The 27,092-nt window shown below is 45.1% G+C and overlaps 1 protein-coding gene across 3 annotated transcripts; it reads left to right on the top strand.

The window, feature by feature from the left end:
• Positions 1-592: 592 nt before the first annotated feature.
• Positions 593-25,671, top strand: sin3aa (SIN3 transcription regulator family member Aa). 3 transcript variants are annotated; one of them, XM_083546176.1, is made up of 21 exons: positions 593-734; positions 4,610-4,821; positions 9,701-9,883; positions 10,827-10,933; positions 11,019-11,292; positions 13,045-13,293; positions 13,394-13,546; positions 13,668-13,826; positions 14,540-14,629; positions 14,721-14,839; positions 14,943-15,153; positions 15,254-15,370; positions 16,061-16,299; positions 16,949-17,132; positions 18,352-18,925; positions 19,032-19,201; positions 20,490-20,663; positions 21,744-21,836; positions 22,392-22,486; positions 23,271-23,466; positions 24,474-25,671. In XM_083546176.1, exons 2-21 carry the CDS (start codon positions 4,636-4,638, stop codon positions 24,702-24,704), a joined length of 3,804 nt encoding a protein of 1,267 aa, XP_083402302.1. In that variant the 5' UTR covers positions 593-734; positions 4,610-4,635; the 3' UTR covers positions 24,705-25,671. The 3 variants fall into 3 exon arrangements, with proteins under 3 accessions (XP_083402302.1, XP_083402304.1, XP_083402303.1); XM_083546178.1 differs by lacking the exon at positions 593-734 and adding an exon at positions 1,650-2,449 and having other exon boundaries at positions 13,668-13,820; XM_083546177.1 differs by lacking the exon at positions 593-734 and adding an exon at positions 1,651-2,449.
• Positions 25,672-27,092: the final 1,421 nt, after the last annotated feature.

Genomic DNA, 27,092 nt, shown 5'->3' with positions numbered 1-27,092 from the left:
TGTAAGAAATGTTGAAACTTGAAACTTTATAACCTGGAGGACATTAGAAAACGGAGTGACCAAGAGAGAATCTGGAAGACACTTTACGACTTGAACTGACCCTAAGAACCTGGAAGAATCATTAGAACCTGGAGAAAGCCAGAAGCGCTGGAAGAAATGTTGAAACTTGAAAAAACCAGCAAAGAAACTTTATAACCTGGAGGACATTAGAAATTGGAGTGACCAAGAGAGAACCTAGAAGACACTTTATGACTTGAACTGACCCTGAGAACCTGGAAGAAACATTGGAACTTAAGGAAACCAGAGGACCTGGAATGAACCAGAAAACCTGAATGAAATTTAGTACCTGAAGAGAACCAGAGGACCTGGAAGAAACTTAAGAACCTTGACTGAACCATCGAACCTGGAAGAAACATTAAAACTTAAGGACATGGAAGAAACTTAAGAACCTGGGAAGAACATTGAAACTTCAGGAAACTAAAGGACCAGGAAGAAACTTGAGAACCTGGAGTGAACCTGGACAAAAGCCTCCATCTGTGGTGTGTTCACTTTTTACGTCATTCTCCCAGTCGTTCTGTTCTACTAAGTTCCTGTGCGTTCTGTCAGTATTTGGCGGCACTTTTTCGAGTGGCCATGACGTCACCCACTTCGACGGCCAATCAGAAGGCATTGGGGGCGTGTCCAGCGATTTTGTTACAAACACGAATCCAGAGTGAGAGGCTTCTTTTTCGCAGGTACGTAACAGCTGGAGAAGAAAAAACACCGCGGAATGTCCGAGTTTGTAGCGGGTACAGGGCGAGCGGGGGGTCCGGGGAGGTCCGGGAGCTGCGACACGGCGGCTCTCCGGTCGGCTAATGCGCTCTGCAAGGGCAGATACAGCTGCTCAGACTGCTAGGCGGCCGCTGAATACGTGCCAAACACACGCGTTCACATCCAGGAGAGCTTTTCTTCTGTGTGTGTGTGTGTGTGTGTGTGTGTGAGAATCTCCTCCGCCTTTAACCCGAACCCGCTCTTTCTCAGAGGGGTGATAGTTAACGGAGGGATGAGGAAAGAGGGAGGATGGAGTTGTGTTGTGGAGTCGCTGTGGACTGTTTTCGTGTTAAATTCACGGGAAATAGTTTGAATCCGGATTTGGGGGAAGAGAAGTCAGAACCAGACCGCGTGGAATCAGGACCATGTCGCGGTGTGAGTGTGGGACTCTGTTCCACTCCACAATCTATTGTTCGGTGGGACGGAGCTGTGAATCCGTGTGTGTGTAAAGGAGACATGGGTGACTTTTTGGCCAGCGGATCAACCCATATCCACCGTTATAGCGCTTCATGTCGTATATCCGACTGAAGAGCCAAAATGTCGCCGACCTGCGCGAGCCCCGACCCCGCGGTCTCAGTCAGAGTGTGCATCGCGAAGGAATCCCGGCCAAAGTGATTGTGTTGACCCCGCCCCTCGTGGGAGGGCGCTGTTTTTCTGACGAATCGGAACGCGTGAACTTAAACACCCCGCCCATTTGAAAGGCGGAGTGGTCTGGAGTGTCAAGTGGGCGGTCATTCGCGTTCGAGCAATCTGATTGGTCCAAGCCTAAACACAGAGACAAACTGGGGGGGGTGGGTCGATTTTGTTGTTTCTCTCGGCTTTCCGCCTTTCAAATGGGCGGGGAGTTCGAGCGCTCTGATTGGCCCAAGTCTAAAAATGGAGAAAAGGTGGGTGGGGTTTGTACTGCTTCCCTGGCTGTGTATGTAAAACGTAGGCAGCGGTTAGGCAGCACAAGTTGGCGGAGTCACGTGTGAAAATAAGTTCAGGAAGTCGCCGTTTTTGTCATTTAATTTTAAAACAGAACTAATAGGGTTTAAATGAATCACCTGCTCCGCCTCATGTGTGGGGAAAAAGGCACGTCGGCCAACATGAGCCCTATACACATACACGCATGCGCACTTTGAAATGGTCAAATGGATTTTTAGAGACGATTGTAACTGTATTTACACTCGTACATAAATCCTTAACATTGTTAATATCACTGGTTTAAACTTTGTATATGTGGGAGGGTGAGATTCTGAATGGCGGGCATGATGGGACGAACCTATGTAGACATCGATTCACGTGACTGGCGTTTAAACCGTCCAATCAGAGCGACCCGAAGTGCGTCTTCCACTAATCACAGGTGTAGGCGGGCGTTAAGGAGAAAGCCACGCCTTTCGACGAAGAGCCCGACTGGGTTGTTTTCAGGAGAGATTTTTTTCCTCCGTTTTTTGTATTGTTTTAGGAAAATATATATTAAAGCATAAATTTTTGGATTTTTTTTTTTATCGAGCATGTCCTCAGGACGGAGCGCACACTCCCCTCTCACACACGCAGGATTTTAGTGTCGAAACTGTGTGAAGTTGATGGGTTTTTTTGGGTGAAGTCGCGCTGGTGAAGCTCAGAAACTCGACCTAGCTTAGCAACTGCCCAGGAGGTGAGTGTGAAATGGTCGCTCCGGGGCTTTGGAGGAAACCAGACTCGATTTTTTTTATTAAAAGAAACACTGATTTTATGCTGTGGATTAATACAGGGTATATATGTGTGTGCGTGTCGTGTGTTTGTGTGCGCGCGCGCGTGTGTGTGTATAAGCGTCTAAGCCGCGAGCTCTCGTCGTGTGCATGGCTATAGCGCATGCGTCGAAATCTGCACTATAACTCCATAGCAAAGTTGTCTTCCAGCACACACACACATAACCATCGCGTTTATTTTCCGAATAATAATAATAAGCCCCTTACTGTGTGTGTGTGTGTTGTATTAGCAGCTTATTGAAGGTTTGATGGTGTGTGACAGGCCTGTCGGCGCAAGGGGGAAGGGGTGGACACACACACACGCACTGAACTAGTGTGGTGAATTAGAAATGACGTCAGGTGTGTGTGTGTGTGTTGGTTGTGCTGCTTGTACACGCGAACGCTGTGAGTTTGTACGAGAGAAAGTGTGTGTCTGTACGTGTGTGATAGTAGGCGGCGCCTTGGTTTTGTGTGTGTGTGCGTGCGTGTAAAGGCAGCACAATGGCGTAATGCTCAGCTCTGCAGCATGCCGTGTGTGTGTGTGTGTGTGTGCGTGCGTGCGTGCGTGTGTGCGTGCGCAGAACTCCAGCCTGAGGTTCGCCCTTCTCACACACTCCTGAGAGCAAGGGGCACACACACACACACACACACCGTGGCCAAACTATCATAAGGACACACACACTCTGAGGTTTGTCTCTGATACAAACACTACGCACTGAGATCGTTTTTACTGAGCGCTCAGAAGTAAATAAAGTCGTCAAAGTGCACAAGTTTGGATCTGTGTGTTGCTTCGACGTGTGTGAAATGTGCGATCGAACCTTGTAGAGTCTTTGGTGTGTCCTCGCTGTTCCCACAAACCTGTACGTTCCTGAACGGTAAACGATGGTCAGGAAGGAAGGTCACATGACCAGGAACTCTTGGTAGGATTAAGAAGAACGATCTGAAGATGTTGTGTGTCACCGCGACGCTCACCCTGATCAGAAGCGATTATTATTAGAGATAAATCATAAAGCAACCATGACCCTGTTCACACCATGCAGTCCAGTGTGTTCCGTATGATCTGATCTGAAGTACAGCACTGAGTACAGGTGTGAGCACGGTCCGGCGTGTCTCTGCTGTCTCGTGTACCCGTGTGGGGAGAAGGATCCATGATCTACTCGTCCCCATGAGAAGAATCTTTGATCGATGGTGGAGTTGGTGACGGAAGTTGATTTCCTTGTTTTCCATGCCGTGTTAGTGAAGTTTGCGCTGAACAGGCATTACGTGCACTTTTGAAGAGGGAAAAGGGTGTTTCAGGGCGGTGATCCGATCACTCAGGGGTCTTGTTATTCAAGCGAGTGGATACAGGCGGGAAAGGATACCATGCGAGGATACGTGTGAAACAGCTGGAACGCGTGCATCCGAGGACTCGGACTTTTGCCTGCTGAAATGTTCCCTCTCTGTATAACAAAGCAGAGAAGTTGTTTAAAAAAGAGAGGCTCGGGATTTTGCCGGGACGTTTTCCAGACCGACATCTGGCTGAATCAGATCAAGAACCATCAGGTTATTACTGGTGCACATAGTAATGACATCTGCCTCATCTAAAACCTTTATGGGTCTTTCAGCGCGTTTAACCCTAGACATTGTCCCAAATCAGCTTCACAGAGAGTATACACTTGGAATGGGTAAATTTAGTGCTTATAAGTTTGACGCTGCACCTAAAGTCTAAACAAACTTGCTGTCCGTCACTTTTTCACGTTTGTGCATGTGTACTGAACCAAAAGCCCTTTACTGAAACAGTAGGGCACGAACACATGTCCCGCTTCACCCCTAATGTATCGTCTTCTGCCAAATTTATACCCAGAGGTGACGACACTTTGTTCTGGTGGAATTAGCAGGTCACTGAGATGTTGGAACTAAAGGTTTTGCATCTCCAGATCTTGCTTTTGTCTCCTAATAAACTTAATGGGAATGAACACCTGAAGTGCACAATAAATGGCTTGTTCTCTGGAATGTTACTTTTTCTTGTTCTTTGATGTTCCCTCACTGAGGGACATTTTTCTCAGATTTATTGCTGAATGTATTTACTTTGTCGTGTCACCCTGCAGGTCTTCGTGCCCTCGAGTATGAGTTCATGATGAAGCGGCGTTTGGATGATCAGGATACGGGTTTTGCGGCGCAGCAGCGCAGGCACCCAGGAGGCACCGAGGGCTTCCAGCACAGGGTTCTGGCTCCAGCACCACCCGTGCATGAGGCTACTGTGACTGACAACGTGCAGCCCACCTCTGGCATCCAGTACCCTGTACCCCAGAGCTACCAGGTACACACCATTCCCAATTAGTTACACACAGGATTATCCAATCACTCAGTCGCAGACGGCATTTGCAATGGCTCGCCGATGGCATTCCCAATCTCTCATTTACCCGTAGCATTCCCAATCTCTCATTTACATGCAGTATTCTTATTCTTTTATTTACTTTTAGCATTCCCAGTCTCTCATTTACATGCAATATTCCCAATGTCTCATTAACCTGTAGCATTCCCAGTCTCTCATTTACATGCAGTATTCTTATTCTTTTATTTACTTTTAGCATTCCCAGTCTCTCATTTACATGCAATATTCCCAATGTCTCATTAACCTGTAGCATTCCCAATCTCTCATTTACATGCAGTATTCTTATTCTTTTATTTACTTTTAGCATTTCCAGTCTCTCATTTACATGCAATATTCCCAATGTCTCATTAACCTGTAGCATTCCCAGTCTCTCATTTACATGCAGTATTCCCAAACTATTATTTACCCTTAGCATTCCCAGTCTCTCATTTACATGCAGTATTCCCAATCTCCCATTTACTCTTAGCATTCCCAGTCTCTCATTTACATGCAGTATTCTCATTCTTTTATTTACTCTTAGCATTCCCAATCTCTCATTTACATGCAGTATTCCCAAACTCTCATTTACCCTAAGCATTCCCAATCTCTAATTAAATGCAGTATTCCCAATCTCTCATTTACCCGTAGCATTCCCAATCTCCAATTTACATGTAGTATTCCCAATCTCTCATTTACCCGTAACATTCCCAGTCTCTCATTTACATGCAGTATTCCCAATCTCACTGGCGTTCCCGGTCTCTCACTAACACACGGCGTTCCCGGTCTCTCACTAACACACGGCGTTCCCGGTCTCTCACTAACACACGGCGTTCCCGGTCTCTCACTAACACACGGCGTTCCCGGTCTCTCACTAACACACGGCGTTCCCGGTCTCTCACTAACACACGGCGTTCCCGGTCTCTCACTAACACACGGCGTTCCCGGTCTCTCACTAACACACGGCGTTCCCGGTCTCTCACTAACACACGGCGTTCCCGGTCTCTCACTAACACACGGCGTTCCCGGTCTCTCACTAACACACGGCGTTCCCGGTCTCTCACTAACACACGGCGTTCCCGGTCTCTCACTAACACACGGCGTTCCCGGTCTCTCACTAACACACGGCGTTCCCGGTCTCTCACTAACACACGGCGTTCCCGGTCTCTCACTAACACACGGCGTTCCCGGTCTCTCACTAACACACGGCGTTCCCGGTCTCTCACTAACACACGGCGTTCCCGGTCTCTCACTAACACACGGCGTTCCCGGTCTCTCACTAACACACGGCGTTCCCGGTCTCTCACTAACACACGGCGTTCCCGGTCTCTCACTAACACACGGCGTTCCCGGTCTCTCACTAACACACGGCGTTCCCGGTCTCTCACTAACACACGGCGTTCCCGGTCTCTCACTAACACACGGCGTTCCCGGTCTCTCACTAACACACGGCGTTCCCGGTCTCTCACTAACACACGGCGTTCCCGGTCTCTCACTAACACACGGCGTTCCCGGTCTCTCACTAACACACGGCGTTCCCGGTCTCTCACTAACACACGGCGTTCCCGGTCTCTCACTAACACACGGCGTTCCCGGTCTCTCACTAACACACGGCGTTCCCGGTCTCTCACTAACACACGGCGTTCCCGGTCTCTCACTAACACACGGCGTTCCCGGTCTCTCACTAACACACGGCGTTCCCGGTCTCTCACTAACACACGGCGTTCCCGGTCTCTCACTAACACACGGCGTTCCCGGTCTCTCACTAACACACGGCGTTCCCGGTCTCTCACTAACACACGGCGTTCCCGGTCTCTCACTAACACACGGCGTTCCCGGTCTCTCACTAACACACGGCGTTCCCGGTCTCTCACTAACACACGGCGTTCCCGGTCTCTCACTAACACACGGCGTTCCCGGTCTCTCACTAACACACGGCGTTCCCGGTCTCTCACTAACACACGGCGTTCCCGGTCTCTCACTAACACACGGCGTTCCCGGTCTCTCACTAACACACGGCGTTCCCGGTCTCTCACTAACACACGGCGTTCCCGGTCTCTCACTAACACACGGCGTTCCCGGTCTCTCACTAACACACGGCGTTCCCGGTCTCTCACTAACACACGGCGTTCCCGGTCTCTCACTAACACACGGCGTTCCCGGTCTCTCACTAACACACGGCGTTCCCGGTCTCTCACTAACACACGGCGTTCCCGGTCTCTCACTAACACACGGCGTTCCCGGTCTCTCACTAACACACGGCGTTCCCGGTCTCTCACTAACACACGGCGTTCCCGGTCTCTCACTAACACACGGCGTTCCCGGTCTCTCACTAACACACGGCGTTCCCGGTCTCTCACTAACACACGGCGTTCCCGGTCTCTCACTAACACACGGCGTTCCCGGTCTCTCACTAACACACGGCGTTCCCGGTCTCTCACTAACACACGGCGTTCCCGGTCTCTCACTAACACACGGCGTTCCCGGTCTCTCACTAACACACGGCGTTCCCGGTCTCTCACTAACACACGGCGTTCCCGGTCTCTCACTAACACACGGCGTTCCCGGTCTCTCACTAACACACGGCGTTCCCGGTCTCTCACTAACACACGGCGTTCCCGGTCTCTCACTAACACACGGCGTTCCCGGTCTCTCACTAACACACGGCGTTCCCGGTCTCTCACTAACACACGGCGTTCCCGGTCTCTCACTAACACACGGCGTTCCCGGTCTCTCACTAACACACGGCGTTCCCGGTCTCTCACTAACACACGGCGTTCCCGGTCTCTCACTAACACACGGCGTTCCCGGTCTCTCACTAACACACGGCGTTCCCGGTCTCTCACTAACACACGGCGTTCCCGGTCTCTCACTAACACACGGCGTTCCCGGTCTCTCACTAACACACGGCGTTCCCGGTCTCTCACTAACACACGGCGTTCCCGGTCTCTCACTAACACACGGCGTTCCCGGTCTCTCACTAACACACGGCGTTCCCGGTCTCTCACTAACACACGGCGTTCCCGGTCTCTCACTAACACACGGCGTTCCCGGTCTCTCACTAACACACGGCGTTCCCGGTCTCTCACTAACACACGGCGTTCCCGGTCTCTCACTAACACACGGCGTTCCCGGTCTCTCACTAACACACGGCGTTCCCGGTCTCTCACTAACACACGGCGTTCCCGGTCTCTCACTAACACACGGCGTTCCCGGTCTCTCACTAACACACGGCGTTCCCGGTCTCTCACTAACACACGGCGTTCCCGGTCTCTCACTAACACACGGCGTTCCCGGTCTCTCACTAACACACGGCGTTCCCGGTCTCTCACTAACACACGGCGTTCCCGGTCTCTCACTAACACACGGCGTTCCCGGTCTCTCACTAACACACGGCGTTCCCGGTCTCTCACTAACACACGGCGTTCCCGGTCTCTCACTAACACACGGCGTTCCCGGTCTCTCACTAACACACGGCGTTCCCGGTCTCTCACTAACACACGGCGTTCCCGGTCTCTCACTAACACACGGCGTTCCCGGTCTCTCACTAACACACGGCGTTCCCGGTCTCTCACTAACACACGGCGTTCCCGGTCTCTCACTAACACACGGCGTTCCCGGTCTCTCACTAACACACGGCGTTCCCGGTCTCTCACTAACACACGGCGTTCCCGGTCTCTCACTAACACACGGCGTTCCCGGTCTCTCACTAACACACGGCGTTCCCGGTCTCTCACTAACACACGGCGTTCCCGGTCTCTCACTAACACACGGCGTTCCCGGTCTCTCACTAACACACGGCGTTCCCGGTCTCTCACTAACACACGGCGTTCCCGGTCTCTCACTAACACACGGCGTTCCCGGTCTCTCACTAACACACGGCGTTCCCGGTCTCTCACTAACACACGGCGTTCCCGGTCTCTCACTAACACACGGCGTTCCCGGTCTCTCACTAACACACGGCGTTCCCGGTCTCTCACTAACACACGGCGTTCCCGGTCTCTCACTAACACACGGCGTTCCCGGTCTCTCACTAACACACGGCGTTCCCGGTCTCTCACTAACACACGGCGTTCCCGGTCTCTCACTAACACACGGCGTTCCCGGTCTCTCACTAACACACGGCGTTCCCGGTCTCTCACTAACACACGGCGTTCCCGGTCTCTCACTAACACACGGCGTTCCCGGTCTCTCACTAACACACGGCGTTCCCGGTCTCTCACTAACACACGGCGTTCCCGGTCTCTCACTAACACACGGCGTTCCCGGTCTCTCACTAACACACGGCGTTCCCGGTCTCTCACTAACACACGGCGTTCCCGGTCTCTCACTAACACACGGCGTTCCCGGTCTCTCACTAACACACGGCGTTCCCGGTCTCTCACTAACACACGGCGTTCCCGGTCTCTCACTAACACACGGCGTTCCCGGTCTCTCACTAACACACGGCGTTCCCGGTCTCTCACTAACACACGGCGTTCCCGGTCTCTCACTAACACACGGCGTTCCCGGTCTCTCACTAACACACGGCGTTCCCGGTCTCTCACTAACACACGGCGTTCCCGGTCTCTCACTAACACACGGCGTTCCCGGTCTCTGCAATTAATCCTAATCTTTTCCAATCACTCAGTTTGACTGCATTTACAGTCACCCAATTTCACACAACATTTCCAATTGCTGGGATAAATATCCCAGTGAAGCCAGTGAATCAAAACTGCACGTTTGGTGGTGCAGATCTCCTTGTGCAGTGATGAAAACATGCTGGTCTATGTTGAGAGTTCCCTGGCCTTGGCTTACTCCCGGTCTGTTTTGCGATGCTTCTCTGTAGGTTGCAGCTGTGGCTCAGAGCTCTGGAGGTCATGGCCACACTCCAAACCCTGCAGCTCACAGCAGCTCCCATCACCACAGCACTACTGTGCAGCCACACGTCCCCTCACTGGTCCAGGGTCACAGTCACCCTCCCAATCCTAGTGCTTCTGCACCGGGCCAGCAGCAGTTCCAGAGACTCAAGGTAGGAATCTGTTATCCAACCTTAAATCTGCACTGTTTGGTCAAAGGTATATGGGCACCTGACCATTACACCTCCTATGTATGGTCTTCCAAAAGTTTTCTCAGATGACTTTGTATGCAGTATCAGTGCACTCTGGTATGAAGAGGGCCAAACCTGCTCCTGCATGATGATGCCCCTGTGCACAGAGCACGGTTTGTGATGGCGTCTGGTTGTGATGGTCAGGTGTCTATAAACCTTTGGTCCAATAGTGTTCCAACCTCAACTTGCACATGACATGTTCTGCATCACCATGTGGGTGCGACTTTGTCCAGCCTCAGACTCCTGTTCCTGGCTTACACAAGTAGAACTTAAATTTGAAGATACATTTCTGCATCCTAAATCATTCCATGAAAGTTGATCCATAATGAGTGAGCCAGTGACGAGGAAAAACCTCATAGTTGATACACTAATTTTAAATATTGAACAATGTCTGGGAGATTCCGTAAATGTATATTGTCCCTCAGCGTACCGACGTCCTGCTGTATTGCGATTTAATGGGATTTGCGAACGTGCATATTGCAGTGTGGCCTCTGCACTTTCTTTGTTTGTTTGTTTGTTGATCCAAAGTGTTTTTCTATATTTCCTGCTGTATCTTTGTGTGATGATCTGTACACTTTAGTGTGTATTCACATCGCCTTTCATTTCTAAGATCAAAAGGCATCGTTTATCACATGACATGGAGTTTTGGTCGCTTTATCAGAATTTTCTGAATTACTCACCCAAGACTGAAAGATGTTCTCCACCATCAGAGGGTTGTGTGGGTAATCCAGCAACCAATCACAATGTCAGTGTATTTTTGTTCACGCTTCGATTTTTTTTCTGGGACTACAGGACATTAATTTGGACATTTGAGTTCCATTTCCAATAAGAGCCCATAAAATCTCCTGTTTGTGTTCTCTAACAGGTTGAGGATGCTCTGTCCTACCTGGACCAAGTGAAGCTGCAGTTTGGAAATCAGCCACAGGTTTACAATGACTTTCTAGACATCATGAAGGAGTTCAAGTCTCAGAGGTGAACTTAAAAAAAAAAAAAAAAATCTGTTTCTGTTGTTCACTTCCTGACTTATTTACACTCTTCTTCTCACCTCCCCGGGTAGCATCGACACTCCGGGTGTGATCAGTCGCGTGTCGCAGCTCTTTAAGGGCCACCCCGACCTCATTATGGGCTTCAACACCTTTCTTCCGCCTGGATACAAAATCGAGGTCCAGACCAATGACCTGGTGAACGTCACCACCCCGGGGCAGATCCACCACATCACACCGCACGGGATCTCGGTGCAGAACATCCCCTCGACAACCCCAGCACAGCACCCGAGCCACCTGAGCACACAGGCCTCCAGTCCCTCCACACAGCCGTCGCAGAAAAACAAGGTAGTGCCAGTCTCACGTCTGTACGTCTGTCTCACAAAGTCAGAGGTAGAGGAAGAACGCATTACTAGGATGCAGAACGGTGAAGATTCGCTCGATGAATTAATTCGGAACTTGCTGTGATTTTATTTCGAAATGGCATCATTCTTTCACACAAACATAACATTAAAACCGTGTGTGTGTGTGTGCGTGTGTGCGTGTGTGTGTGTCAAAATAAGCACAGCAGCAAACCGTATGAATGGAATAGACATGAAGGGAAATGATCATTAGAAGCATTTGAGCTTTTCAGAATCAATACACACGTCAATACATCAATACAAATTCTTCAAAACACTTCTCCGAATTGTTCAAAATGTCTAAAGACGGAACAAACCCACCAAAGGAGAAACCTGAAAAACCTGAACAAGAACAATAATAAATTGGATCCGTCCGAGTCCGGTTCAGAGTCCGCTTAAGATCGGATGATTCTGTCCATCTTTCGGTTTTCTCACAGAGTCGAGATTTCGCCTATACCACGATTCTCGTTTTGCACGCTGTTTTTGTGCAGCTGTAGGATTTATGTAGAAGAATCGGCGTTAAAGCAGCAGATGATCCGATTCGATTTTGGAGAAGGTTATAGCAAGGTCAAATATCTAAATATACCCTAAAGGCATATATTTTCATATCAATACAGTTTTTCCTTTGAGAATTTTAAGTGTTTAATATACAGTATCTCATAAAAAAACATGCACCCCTCACATTTCAGCAACCCTTTTAGTATCTTCTCATACTATAGAAATGAAACGTGGGTATATTTTAGGAGTCAATGTGCAGCTTGTGTAGCAGTACAGATAAAAAAAAAAAAAATCTGAAAATAACTCAACATGGAGTGGAACCCGTCTTAGAAGCGTCCGGTTGAACATCCAGTGGTCAGTATGAGAGAATTGGACTCAAAGCACCAAATTGTAACTGCTCTAATACAAGATACACAAATGTGTATGGTTCTGTCAAGCAGACAAAAACATCAACATGATAAATAGGACGTGTGGCTCTGCATAGTTACACCACGTACAGCTGTGAGCACTGAGAGTTCCCACTTTAGTTCCCAGTTACTTTCAGAGGACGATAATGGAGTTCATCGTGGAATTAAAAAAACAGCTATTTTACATATATAAGTATATTTACGTTTGTGCAGTTTGCTACAGATGCGGTTTGCCAGCTCTGACTAGTGCGCACTCTGACCATCCAATCAAAGGATGTGAATGTGAGGTGATCTCTAAGGGGCTTCAGAGTGACCAGATTGCAGCCTGATCTGTTAAAAATGAGCTTCAGGCAACATGGTTTTCAATCCAACAAGCGCCCATGCTGTTAATTTCTGCTGGCTCTATGGCAGTACGTGATGTGAGGGCTGAAATCTGATTGGATAGAAACTCCAACCAGCAAAGCAGCAGTGCACCCGAGAGGAACGCTCAGAAATGACGAGAATAGACTGTAAACGTTCATGCAGAAAAATATATTAGTCAGTGACTCGGATAGAGTTTAGGAGAAGACCTTTTACCCAGTTTAGAGAGAAACCATAGAAAATAAGATGCTTGCAGTTTTTAGAAAGCAATCAGCAAAAGGTCTTGCACTTGTCTTGTGTCCTGCTTCATCGCACCACCCTGTTGATCACCTTCATTTTTCCCGCATTATAACCATGTCTCATAGTGTTCCCTCTTTTATTAAAACACAACGAGTGAGTATTTTTATACCTCGTTTTCTTCTCGTCCTCTTCAGCCGTTGCAGTCTCCAGCACTGACGCCCAGCAGTCAGCCCAATCCGTCCATCCCACCGTACGCCTCGCCCCGTTCCCCACCACTCCACCCTCACACCCCCGTCAGCAGCACCCCCAACGGCCCTCCGCTGCAGAACAACCAGCCTGTGGAGTTCAACCATGCCATTAACTACGTCAACAAGATCAAAAACCGCTTCCAGGGCCAACCAGACATCTACAAAGCCTTTCTGGAGATCCTGCACACATACCAGGTACCAGGGTTTCTTCCACAATTCTGACACCATAACTCTGTTTAATACCGTACTGTAAACACCCACCTGTTTTCTCTCATTCTGTCTTTGTTTTGTGCAGAAGGAACAACGTAACGCTAAAGAGGCAGGAGGAAACTACACACCAGCCCTGACCGAGCAGGAGGTTTACGCTCAGGTGGCCCGGCTCTTCAAAAACCAGGAGGACCTGCTCTCGGAGTTTGGGCAGTTTTTGCCGGACGCCAGCAGCTCCATGGTGAGGGATCTTGAGGAAATCACCACAGAATTAGAATTGTGATTTTAAAGCGGGCGTGTCGCTTTGGCACGGGCGTGTGGGTCGTATTTACTCGCCAGCTGTCTCTCTCTGTGTTCACTAGCTGCTGAGCAAGACGACGGCGGAGAAAGCTGAATCTGTGCAGAACGATCACGGAAGCACGGTGAAGAAACCACAGCTGAACAACAAGCAGAGGCCGAACCAGAACGGCTGTCAGATCCGCAGACACTCCGGCTCGGCTGCAACCACACCGCCGGTAAAGGTAACGATTCAACACTGTCAACTTCTGCTAACTGCGATTCAACACTAGCTGCATTTCACAGAGGGTGAAGTTTAGCATTTTAATCTGAGACGCATTAAGCTGCATTTCCCCCTCCTTCAAATAAGGCTACGTCATAGTGAAGCTGAGCAGGCGAGCCATAATCAGTGATTGGCTGTTGAGAATGTTAATGATTGGTGATTGATTGTTGATAAAATTAATGATCGGTGATTGGCTGTTGAGAATGTTAATGATTGGTGATTGATTGTTGATAAAATTAATGATCGGTGATTGGCTGTTGAGAATGTTAATGATTGGTGATTGATTGTTGATAAAATTAATGATCGGTGATTGGCTGTTGAGAATGTTAATGATCGGTGATTGATTGTTGAGAATGTTAATGATCGGTGATTGATTGTTGAGAAACAGTGGTGATCAGTGATTGGTTGTTGAGAGTGATAATGATAGGTGATTGGTTGTTGAGAGTGATAGTGATTAGTGATTGTTGTAAATCTCAAGGACAAGACAGGCACTAATTCTGCTCATTAGCTTCTACCCCAGAGCGCACCTCCAGTTAGACTCTCTCTTACACCAGGATTTAATCATGATCTCACAATGTTAGGGCGACTGCAAATGTAATCGTCAGCTCCTGTATAATTTTGGCATTTATTTGTTGATAAACTTATTTTTTTTTACGCTCCGTGTCTGTTTCTCAGAAAAAGCCCAAGTTACTGAATCAGAAGGAGTCTTCTGTCTCAGAGACCAGCAAGCATGGAGTCGGCACAGAGTCTCTGTTCTTCGAGAAGGTTTGTGTGAGGATTAGCATCCCGGAGGCTCGGCTAGCTTGTCTTTGTCTTTTGGGTCATCACGTTTCCTCGTGTCTGTGTTTTCCTGAAGGTGCGGAAAGCTTTACGGAGTGCTGAGGTTTACGATAACTTCCTGCGGTGCCTCGTCATCTTTAACCAAGAAGTGATCTCTCGCACTGAGCTTGTGCAACTGGTGCTACCTTTCCTGGGGTACGTACAATCCCATCGTTCCCGCTACACGTTGTTCATTTTTAATTACAGAACAAACTCCTGTCAGAGACCTGTGTAGAAATGAATGTCGTAATCTCTACAGAAAGTTCCCTGAGTTGTTCACCTGGTTCAAAAACTTCCTGGGCTACAAGGAGATGTCCCACTTGGAGAGCTACCCCAAAGAGCGGGCGACGGAGGGCATCGCCATGGAGATAGACTACGCCTCGTGCAAGAGGCTGGGCTTCAGTTACAGAGCACTGCCTAAGAGCTACCAGCAACCCAAATGCACAGGAAGATCCCCACTATGTAAAGAGGTGATGGATCATCTCAGTGAAATGACCCCTCAGGGTGCAACACCTATTTCCTGCTCTTATCTGATTTTCTTTTTTCTTTTTTTTTTATTCCCCTCTCCAGGTGCTGAATGATTTATGGGTTTCGTTTCCGTCCTGGTCAGAGGACTCAACTTTCGTCAGCTCGAAGAAGACGCAGTATGAAGAGCACATCTACAGGTGTGAGGACGAGCGCTTCGAGGTGAGAACGCAATCAGAGACGGCACCGTTAACGATCATCATGACAATACCTTAGAATTAGGGAATAAACACACTTTGATCAAAAGTATTGGGACACTCACTTTTCCCGGCCATATGGGGGTTTCCCCAAATCAGTGGTGCACAATTGTGCAGGATCTATAGGGTTAAACATCCCTCCTTACTCTTAATCAGGACATGACTTTACTAACGCCCTTGTGACTGGATCTACACTTCTGAAATCTAGTAGAACATCTTCCCAGAAGAATGGAGATAAAATAACAGCAAATGGGGACTACATATAAAATGTTCAAAAAGTACATAACAGGTGTTCATAATCCTTTACCCATATTGTCTATTTTCTATTTTAATTAATAACCCTATTGTGCATAAATAATAATATAAAAAAACTACTGAATCTTTTTTTTAATGTTTTTTTTTTATGTATTTAAAAATGGAACAATGGATTATGAACATATAATAAACAAAAAAAAAAACAATTACTGTATAAAATGTATACCCTTTTTATAAATGTATACAATTTATATTTTAATAGAAAACATTTTGACGTCCTCGCAATAGAAAATAAGGACACTATCTACATCGAACGAGGCGTTTAAATATCTATCTCATGTCTAGTGCATATTGTTAGGTGCCTGTGATATTTTGTAACGTTTTGGATTTTCCCCTGTAGTTGGACGTGGTTTTGGAGACCAACCTCGCCACTATCCGGGTTCTGGAGTCGGTGCAGAAGAAGCTCTCGCGCATGTCTGCTGAAGAGCAGGCCAAGTTCCGGCTGGACAACACGCTCGGAGGCACTTCCGAGGTCATCCACCGCAAGGCCATACACAGGATATATGGCGACAAAGCTCTGGACATCATTGACGGACTGAAGAAAAACCCTGCCACCTCTGTCCCTATCATTCTGAAAAGGTGTGTAATAGGTGGAGTGGAGGTTGCCTGATAGTGGATTTTACTGATCGCGATAGCTAGATTGGAATGTATTTGCCGATAACTGATGAATTATCAGTTAATTATGTAATGAGTAAATATAATATAGCGCTTCTCTCATGTGGTGTCAGTGATTAGCCACTAGAGGCCGCTCTTGTATCCATAGCTGATCAGAAGCTGGAAAAACTATCTGTATGGGTTTTTAAAGATCATTCCAGCAACCAACTATTGGCCGACCTCTAGAAGCAGGTCACCTTCTCTTTCACATTAGTTAGTGAGGTTATTTTAATTTTAACTGGAGTTGCAGGTTATTTCTGTCTCTCTGTAATTTTGGGCAAAAAATTTACATTAATGGCATTTGTCTCACGATCTCAGACTAATAATAAACCAATGAAAACCGCGATTTGAAATTGAGAATACAAACTGAATGTTCATGTTACACCTAAAATCAGCGCAGAAAGTATTTTGTGCTGGAAAAACAAAACCCACATCTTGAGGGTGGAGAAGTAAATGTTATATAACCTCATACAGAAAGCATCACACGATCGAGTTTAATCTGAAAGCAGCAGTATAAAAGCCTCATCTCTCGGTATGGGTTGTAACCCACAGACGTTCTCTGTCTGCGTTCAAGGTTAAAGCTGAAGGAGGATGAATGGAGAGAAGCACAGCGGGGCTTCAACAAGATCTGGCGCCAGCAGAACGAGAAATACTATCTTAAGTCTTTAGACCACCAAGGCATCAACTTCAAGCAGAACGACACCAAGGTGCTCCGCTCGAAGACCCTCCTGAACGAGATCGAGAGCATTTACGACGAGGTACATCCCGACTTACTCCAGGTGCATTCTGTAACACGTGTTCAGGAACGTTTGTAGAAAGACTGCAGATTAGAAGGAGAAAGTTTACACACAAATTGATTTTGTTCTGACTGATTTTTTATTTATTTATTTATTAGATTTAAATTAAAATGATTAAAAAGTAATCATGTTCTGGGAAAATGTCAGTAAATGAAAACATAACGCAACTCTAAAATAATGACCAATTTTTTTTCCCCTTTTTATTCTCATTATATTAGTTTGTTAGTTTATTTTATTTAGTTTTTATGTGTCAGTAGAGACGAGCAATAGTGGATTTTTAAATGAATACTGGACTTTATTACAAAAATTAAAAAACATTACTTAATCATGAAGCTGTGCTACATTAAATAAATATATTAATATAATTTTTTATAAGCTCAAAAAAAACAATATTGCGCTCGCTGTGCAGCGCGCAGTCTCACCTGTAAAATCAAACAGCTTGTAGTGTCTGTGATTATCCTCTAGAGGACGCTCAGTGGACTGTAAGCTGCATATAGCTTTCAGCAATCATCTATTGGTGCTGATTAATCAGCCAAACTGATCAATCAGACGACCTCTAATAAATGTATATATGCACAATTGTATTTTTAAAATATATATAAATATAATTAGGGCTATTAAAATATTTAATCGTGATTGATTGCTTGATTGCCATGAGATTAATCACAACTTAATCGCACATTTATATCTGTTCTAAATGTAGCTTAGGAGTAATAAAAACATTCCAAAATGTGTTTATTATTAGTGAAGCCAAAGTCTACATGGAGCATGAACACACAATATTCTTGTAAATGTTTTAAAATAACTACGGTGTTTTGAACGACGTAAATCATCGGGACACCAAACAGAATGTTTGCTATGTTTCCACACGGACGTTTTTAATTGTCGGATGCGCGCGTCACGGCAGAGTCCGGTGATGATTTGAGACTCTGCGCCTTAGTAAAACACACGTTTATTGAATATCTCTGTGAAATAAAAAAAATTAATTGTATTTAAGTAAAGGAAGAACGTCGTGAATAAATGTGTGTTGTCTCCAACAATTTGGAAGTAGATTTTAAAAGTTCAGAGTTATTTTTGATTATTTACACGTGTCAGGAAACCCAGTTTTGCTACTGCGTGTTTTTAACTTTTAACTAGTAAAAGGTGCTTAGATGTGAACTCCCGCAATCTGTTTGTGAAGCGCCAGGAACAAGCTCCGGAGGAGAACGGGACGCTGGCAAACGGCCCTCACCTGACCTTCACCTACGAGGACCGGCAGATCTTAGAGGACGCCGCTGCCCTGATTATCCACCACGTGAAGAGACAAACCAGCATCCAGAAAGAGGACAAGTACAAGATCAAGCAGATCATCCACCACCTCGTCCCTGACATGCTCTTCTCTCAGAGAGGCACGCTCTCAGACGCAGAGGAGGACGAGGAGGACGAGGAGGACGGCGAGCATGTCGAAGGAGGTCCCAAAAAGCACAACGGTGTAACCGGGAGTCCCAGCAAGTCCAAACTCCTGTTCACCAACACGCCGGCGCAGAAGCTGCGCTCCTGCGACGACGCCTACAACCTCTTCTTTGTCAACAACAACTGGTACATCTTCCTGCGGCTGCACCAGACGCTGTGCACGCGCCTCCTGCGCCTGTACACCCAAGCCGAGCGCCAGATCGAGGAGGAGCTGAAGGAGCGCGACTGGGAGAGGGAGGTGCTCGGTCTCAAACGAGACAAGAACGACAACCCCGCGGTCCAACTTCGCCTCAAGGAGCCCAGTGAGTAAATGTTTGATTGTGTGTTTGGATTTCAGGAGGACATGAACACATAACCAGACTCAGAAACATGTTCTCGGTTGTGTCATAACCTCTCTCCATCTCCCAGTGGACATAGATGTCGAGGACTACTACTCCGCCTTCCTGGAGATGGTGCGCAACTTGCTGGACGGGAACATGGAGGCCTCCCAGTACGAGGACTCCCTGAGAGAGATGTTCTCCATACACGCCTACATCGCTTTCACTATGGACAAACTCATCCAGAGTATCGTCAGACAGGTCGGTGCTCTCTCCAGTCTCGATCCCACCCTTTATATACAGTTCATGCACTCCATTCTCCATAACTTACCCAAGAACACCTGATTTAGATTTCGGAGAAAGTCTGGGTTTGCTAGTGTCTGGTATAAAAATGAGTACATTTCATTCTCGTTTCAGATTCTGTGGTCCTGATCACAAGGATGATGTATGGGCTTCAGGACCACATAGAGTTCATGTGCATTGTGATTCTCAAAGTTCTGTTAGTTGGAAGTGAAATGATCAGACATTAGTGATGTTCATTTCCATAACCGAGTTCGATTCCAATTCGTATCTCGACACATTCGTATCTCGACACAGCCTATGATACATTAAAGATGCAGCCTCCATTCAATTCCTCACAATGAATGCAATAAAGACGTTCTGTGTGCAGGAAGATGCAGCTCTACCTCTGCCATGTTAATCCGTATTCTATGTGACTCTCAGGACACGCCTCTGTCTCCGTAGCGATGCTGAGAGAACACGCTCGAGAAACGGTTCAGCGAGGAGATAAAAAATCTACATATCAAATATTGGCCACTTTCTAAAGAATAACAGTTCAGAGCATCGTCTAATAACGATATCTAATTAAATCGGATTGTATCGACGCAAATATGTTAAAAACGACACAAATGCCAACTTGTATCCGATGCACACATTTTTAAATCGCTGCATCACATCGTTAACTCTTGTGCCGAACGCGAATCCGCGAGTCGTACCGTCACGTGGATTTTTTTTATAAATGATAAATAAAAATGTAACACCAACTCATTAAATATATTTACCTTTTTATTATTATTATATTTACCGTAACTTTTGTTTGCAAAGGTGCTTTGACCTCTGGTCTCTCATTCAATCTTTTTTTTTTTTTCCCCCAGTATGAATAAATTCAGGGTGGTGGTGGTAATCATTTTTGGCTCTTGATGGGCACAATGGTACATTACAACACCATTTATATCCGCTCCGTTTACGAAGTCCCCAGTAGTCGTCCATAGTACTTGTTGCTATTCTAATTTTCATCAGTAGGTGGCGCAACTAGCATTCTATTTTTGACAAAGCAGACAGATCTCGTGCTCTTACACTCAGAATTCACTGCAGTACTGCTGAGATCATTTGTGTACTTGTGACTTATTATTTCTGTATTATATAAATATATAAAATGATATATTTATTATTTCTGCACTTTGGCCAGTAACAAAAGTGCAATTGAAATGTGGTGTGTGTCACCAGTCGATATTTAGTAATTGGCTCTTGATTGTTTCTCTCTGCGCAGCTGCAGCATATCGTGAGCGATGAGATCTGCGTACAGGTCACAGATCTGTATCTGTCCGAGAGCAACATCACTGCAACAGGCGGCTCGATCTCCACACAGGCCACGAGATCCACCGCCGAGTCCACCTACCAGCGCAAAGCCGAGCAGCTGATGTCTGACGAGAACTGCTTTAAGGTGAACACTCCTCTGCTCCATCAGCGCGACACTACATCACAGTGCACAAACAGACTTCACAGATAAAAACACACAGCTACTACCTGTCGCTGAGATCTTCAGATGTTGCTTCTCTTCCTCTCGAATTACAACTAGTTGATGGATTTTATTTTTTCCCTTTTAAATCCAGTTCTTTTAGATCAATATTGTTGTAAAAAAAAAAAATTCCCAGCTATTTGATCTGCTCTTTATTTGGCCCTGATGAGGACAAAAGTATTGGGACACCTGACTGTTCCGCTCGTTCATGGATTTCCTTTAAACTGATGCCACACATTTTGGAGGCACGCAACTATATAGAAAGTGTGTTTGGGTGTGGTAGCATGACATTTTCCCCTCACTGGAATTAGGAGACCCAAACCTGTTCCACCTTGACAGTGTCTCTGTGCAGCTCAATGAAGATCTGCTTTACATGGTTTGGAGTGAAAGATCTCCTGCTATAGAGCTCTGACCCTCAAACAATTTAGATGACTTCAAACTCTGATTGCACCCTACTTAACTTTTACTAAACACCTTTGTGTCTGAATGAGCACACATCTCCATTAGCACACATCTTCCCAGAAGAGTGGAGGTTCTTAAACGAGCAAATGGGGACTAAATGTTCAATGCGATGCTGAAAAATTAAACCGCCTCACAATCGTATGGTCAGGTGTCCACAAACGTTTGTATTGTTATTAAAGATGTAGATAAAAGTAATCAAAATGACATTGATAATTATTTCAAAAGTGCTACATCAAAGTATATTTTTTCATTGGTTTAATTTATTTATTTTTATTTTAGTATATTTTCTCATTGGTTTAATGTATTTATTTTTTGCATATATTTACACATTGCATATACAAATGTACATTACATCTTTTTAAACATCACACTTTTATGTTCCAAGTATAAAATAAGATACAGGAAATGTGAAATGTGTTCACTTATTATAATATTTCTAAAACGCATATTGTGATAATTAGCTACATTACAATAGCAACATCATATCTTTAAATTAGTCGATTGTCCCATTCGGTGAATTTTACGCCGCTTTTCTCGCTGCAGCTCATGTTTATTAAAAGTCGAGGAAACGTGCAGCTGACAATCGAGCTGTTGGACACGGATGAGGAGAACTCGGATGAACAAGGCGATTCGGAGGTGAGGTTCCTTCTCTTTTCCTCACAATCCACAAAGTTTGCTTGGTTGTTTTTTTTGTTTTTTTCTAAATCTGTACTGAATTGTGAAAATGTGCTAAATGACATAATTATATTAATAAATATTAAGGAAAATAAGACGTGCATTCAAACTGAAACAGAAAATAACACTATAAATAAATAAAAACAGTTGAAAATGAAATGAATAAAAAAAGAGAAAAGCTGCATGTGGTGTCAGCGATTCACCTCTAGAGGCCGCTATCGTACTGTATGGCGCATCCGGAGAAAAACTATTCCTGTGGATTTTTGCCCATAGTTCCAGCAATGAACCGTCGTCGCCGATGAATCAGCCGACCTCTAGTCAATAGGTTAAGATGCTGTATTTCTGATCAGAAAGGTTGTGAATTCGCATCCCATCAACACCAAGCTGCCACTGCTGGGGACCATGAGCAAGGCACTTCACCATCAACTGATCAGTTCACTTTGAATAAGCGCGTCTGCAAAACTGCTGTAAATCTTAACTGTAATGTTTTAATGTTTGTAATGTGTGTTTTTCCAGCGCTGGTCGGATTACGTGGGCCGGTATCTTACTACCGATGTGACGTCTCTGGAGCTGAGAGAACACCTGGCCCAAAAACCTGTTTTTCTTCCAAGGTATTTATATCCAATATGTTGAGATAAGTCCTGATAAATTGTTTTTATATCCTTAAAGGTTTCTATTTTTTCCTCATTTCTTTATTTTAATTTTTTTATTATTATTATTTTTATATATATATATATATATATATATATATATATATATATATATATATATATATATATATATATATATATATATATATATATATATAAATATCCCTTCAGTAAAGTTCACACAGGAAACCTTGCGATTCCCAACACAACAGTTTATTTACACCGGAGCAACCCAAACCTTTCCTGATGAAGCGGCAAACTGGGTGTGAAAGTAAATGTTCACAGCAGAAAACATTGAGGAAATATTTGCAGAACGATTTGTTCCGTAATGAAGACATGTGTTGTTTCAAATTAGCAGACAGTTTCGGCTTGTCTGTGTGCAACTGCCTCGATCTTTATATGATTAGCTTTATATAACTGCGTTTCCCACGGACCATTATTACTGACGCACCACCCACTAAACTCTGGCCTGTCCATAACCTCCTAACATGTGACCACACTAAAACATCTGCTAAAGCACCTGCTTCAAATAAACTGATGCTTTCATCCACTGCAATCACTTGTTTTGGATAGGCTAATTAAAAGCAGCAAGATTAATAAAATTATTATTAAATAAATAACGAAATAAAAAAATACAATACAATAAAATAAAAGCTAAAAAAAAAAGAAAGTTTTAGACAGTAAAAGGGTCCATTCTGTGCAGCATGTAATGGACGTTGATTCTTCTTTCTTTTTTTTGCTACAGAAATCTACGGCGAATCCGTAAGTGTCAGCGAGGACGCGATCAGCAGGAGAAGGACGCGAAAGACGGCGGAAAGAAGGAGAGCTCTGAGAACGTGAAGGTGGAGTGCATGTTCAAGCTGAACTCCTACAAGATGGTGTACGTGTTTAAGTCGGAGGATTACATGTACAGACGCACAGCACTGCTGCGAGCGCATCAGGTAAAGTCCCTATCCATAAACACGGGGGGGGTTTTAGTGCAGCACAGGGCCCAACCTTTTACCATAACAACTCGTGAGTGCCGTGAAACATCCAAGAGATGAGCTACTTCCTGTTCTATCCGGGATTAAACTGTCTGTATAATTCAGTTGTGTTTGTAGACAGTGGACTTTGTCCCACAGCAGATCAACAGACATAAGGAGGTTATAAAGTTGAGTGCCTATAAGTTTATCTCTAATGGGGGAGCCAGTGCAGGGACAGAACTCTGTGAGATGGCACAAGGAGGAACCAAACCCAAAAGGGAACCCATCCTCGTCTGGGTGGCACCAAATGTCCATTCATTACAGTTCCATCATTGTTGAGGTGATGGGTGATAAGTAGCAAACTGCACTCCTGAACTACTGTAGTAGACTGTTGACATTATTTACAGTCCAAATTTTTAAATCTTGAGTTGCTCAATAACTTCATGAATCCATCCCAACGAAGAGAACTCCATCCAGAGGTAGGGGGTCAGGATGAATCAGGCAGGCCTAAAGAGGAGAACAGGGCAGGAAACACGTCACAGGAACCTGAGGAGCATGTTTAACTCGAGAGAAGGAGAGTAAAGGAGAGACAATGAGAGAGAGGGTTAATAAGTATCCGTGTTGGTAGATAAAAGTTGTGCAGTGTGGTGTTGATGTTGTTGATTGTAATATTAAACATGCTGCTCATGTAACGTTCGGACCGAGTTGTGCTGGTATACAGACATAAACCCATGCAGCCTTCTGACCAATCAGATTCAAGTATTCCACTGTGCTGTATTTTATTACTTTATGACCGTGATGTCTCACATTTTTATGTAAAGGCAAAAAAAAAAAAAATCAATACGATTGGCTGATGTTCCAAGCTGATTTGCATATCTTGTGATGCAATCACTGTATTTCAGTCCAGTTCTCACAAGTAATGCAAACACATCGTTTTTACATTGGAGCGCTCACTGTGGCGTCCGGCGCGTTGTGTTTCTCGGCAGTCGCACGAGCATGTGAGCACGAGGCTGCACCAGCGTTTCCACACCTGGCTGGACGGGTGGGTGAAGGAGCACGTGAGCCGGGACGTGGCGGCCGAGACGACCAAGTGGCTGATGGGAGAAGGGCGTGAAGGGCTCATACCCTGCACGACGACCTGCAACCCTGAAACGCTCCACTTCAGGAACATCAACAAGTACAGAGTGAAATACAGCAGCAGCTACAAGACGCCGTGAGGCGGCCAGACAGGGTTCGGTGGACATCAGGGGGGAGAGGAGGTTTAGCACACAGGAGGAAACGGGCCTGGCCACAACTTTCTAAGGGCAACACAACCGCTCGTGTGACGTCTCAAACCTGAACAGAGATCCTCGCTGCCCCAGAGCGAGATATTGAACAGATTAACGGGTTTTAATGTGAATCCTCAAAGCACAGATTTATTCCCCTTTCTATTCTAGATCCTGGTGAACAATTGGGTTTTCAGAAGTGCACTTAACTTTGAGACAGAATAACACATACAGAGTTCTCCAGCCAAAGCTGAGTGATTCCATACCATCAGCATTTAATTTTCCCCCCTGGAACACCAAACATTTCACATTAAAACACAAAAGAAAGAGATTAAAAAGGTCTCGGTGTTGAACGAGCGAACGAAACGTCGCCGTCGCTGTCGGCTGCCCTGACTGTAAACCTTAGAAAGTTGCTGACAAAGCCCAATGCCAATACACCAGCTAGAGCACACACACACACACACACACACACACACACACACACACACACACACACACGAGAATTTACATTGGACACTCAACAGACAGAACAGTTTCATATTTGTAAATAACTAGTGTATATATCTATCGCCAGACCACTTTTTTCTTTTTCTTTTATTTTTTTTCTTTTCTTTTTTATGATTACTGTGGACTTTAGGAAGAGCGACAGCCGTGAAAGAAAACACACGACAAGTTTATTACTGTTTTTACCAAAGGGAGTTGATTATACGTTTTTTTTTGTTTTTTTTTTCTTTCTTTTTTTTCTTTTTTTTTTTCGTGTTTATTACTTTCACCCCTTTCTTTTCCCAATTTATAAATTTTTTTTAAATAGTAAAGAATTGTTCACATTTTTTGTAAAAGTAGAAATGTATCCAGGTTCTTGTTTTTGAAACGTTTTTATATAAAAAAAAAGTAAAAAAAGAAAAAAAAAAACCCTAAACATTTTAATTTTTTTGGATGTTCGGGCTCCTTTCAGCACACGTTAATCACTGCCTGTTTGGATACGCATCTGTTTCTCTAGTCTGAACACTGAGGAAGCCGAAGCCGAGCGGTCAATCTCACACTGTCCTCGGCTAACTGAGAAGCCCCGCGGAGCTCACGCGAGGTCTTCTCCATCACCCTGGATAGATTTCTGCTGGAAAAGAATATAAATAGATAGAGGAATATATAAATATATACATTTTTAAAAATTAAAGTCACAAACGCATGTCTTTTTTGTTGTTTGTTTTTGTTTTTTTTCTGTGGATCATCATAGCCCCTTTATTTCGATATTATTTAAGATAATAATAAAAGGACATTTGTAGCAGATTTTGAGGTTTTTTTTTTCTGTGCAGCGTGTGGGATGAAACGAACTCGTAGGGAAAACTGCTGAGAAGTGCCGGTTTTGGTCACAAGAGGGCGCCAGATATTTGTTTAATTTCTTTCTAGTATGTCTGGCTCATATGAGGTTCTGTTAGAATAACTGTTAGAATGTTAGAAGCACACAATTCGATAAAGCTCTAATATAATCTTTATAATCATCACAATTTCCATTCACTGGAACGAGGACGTGTGGCACCATGGCGATTAAAGGTTGACCGATTAATCAACCGGATTTTGGGGAAAATAAAAAACAAATAGCACTCCATGTAAAATGTTACTGAGATTTATTACAAAATATACAATAAAAAAACTACTTGATCAATTAAATGTGCTAAAATATATTAACCAATATTGAGGAAAAGTTTTAATCTGAATCAAAACATAATGCTCCAAATAAATAAAAAAATTTTAATCCAAAAATGAATAAAAAATAAAAAAAACCTTCAAATAAACATTACGGTGTTCCAGTGATTCGCCTCTAGAGGCCGCTCTCGTACTGTATAACACGAGCCGGGAAAACAATCGGGACTGTGCTGATTAATCGGCAAAACCCATGAATCGGTCGACCTCTAATGGCAATGCCTTTGTACTCGAAGCGAACTCCAGGAACATGCAGTGTGTGAAGGTTCAAAGTAGAATAACACGAGTGGTCTGCACAGAGCCCTGAATTCAAGACCTCCAGACCTCCTCACCCAACATCAATGCCTGATCTGACTAATGGAATAAACAGAAATACACACAGCCACACCCCAGAATTTTGCAGAAGGATTTTTAGAAGATTGGAGATTGAAAGAGCAGCGAGGGATAAATCTGTAAATAGATGCTCGACAAACCATATGTAAAATATATAAATACATATATAAAATTACCACCTGACAGCTCCACATTCCCTGATTTAATCCTGAACTCAGATTACTGTCCATTTGCAGCTTGACAAGTTTTTCAGGCTTCATCAGTGTTCCTCGGTTTCCTCATTCCACCATAATCTTTTTCTTGACG

The sequence above is a fragment of the Silurus aristotelis genome (genome assembly GCF_946808225.1).
Source record: "Silurus aristotelis genome assembly, chromosome: 7".
NCBI lineage: Eukaryota > Metazoa > Chordata > Actinopteri > Siluriformes > Siluridae > Silurus > Silurus aristotelis.
Note: the sequence above shows the minus strand (reverse complement) of the source record. Positions and strands in the feature narration are given on the sequence as shown.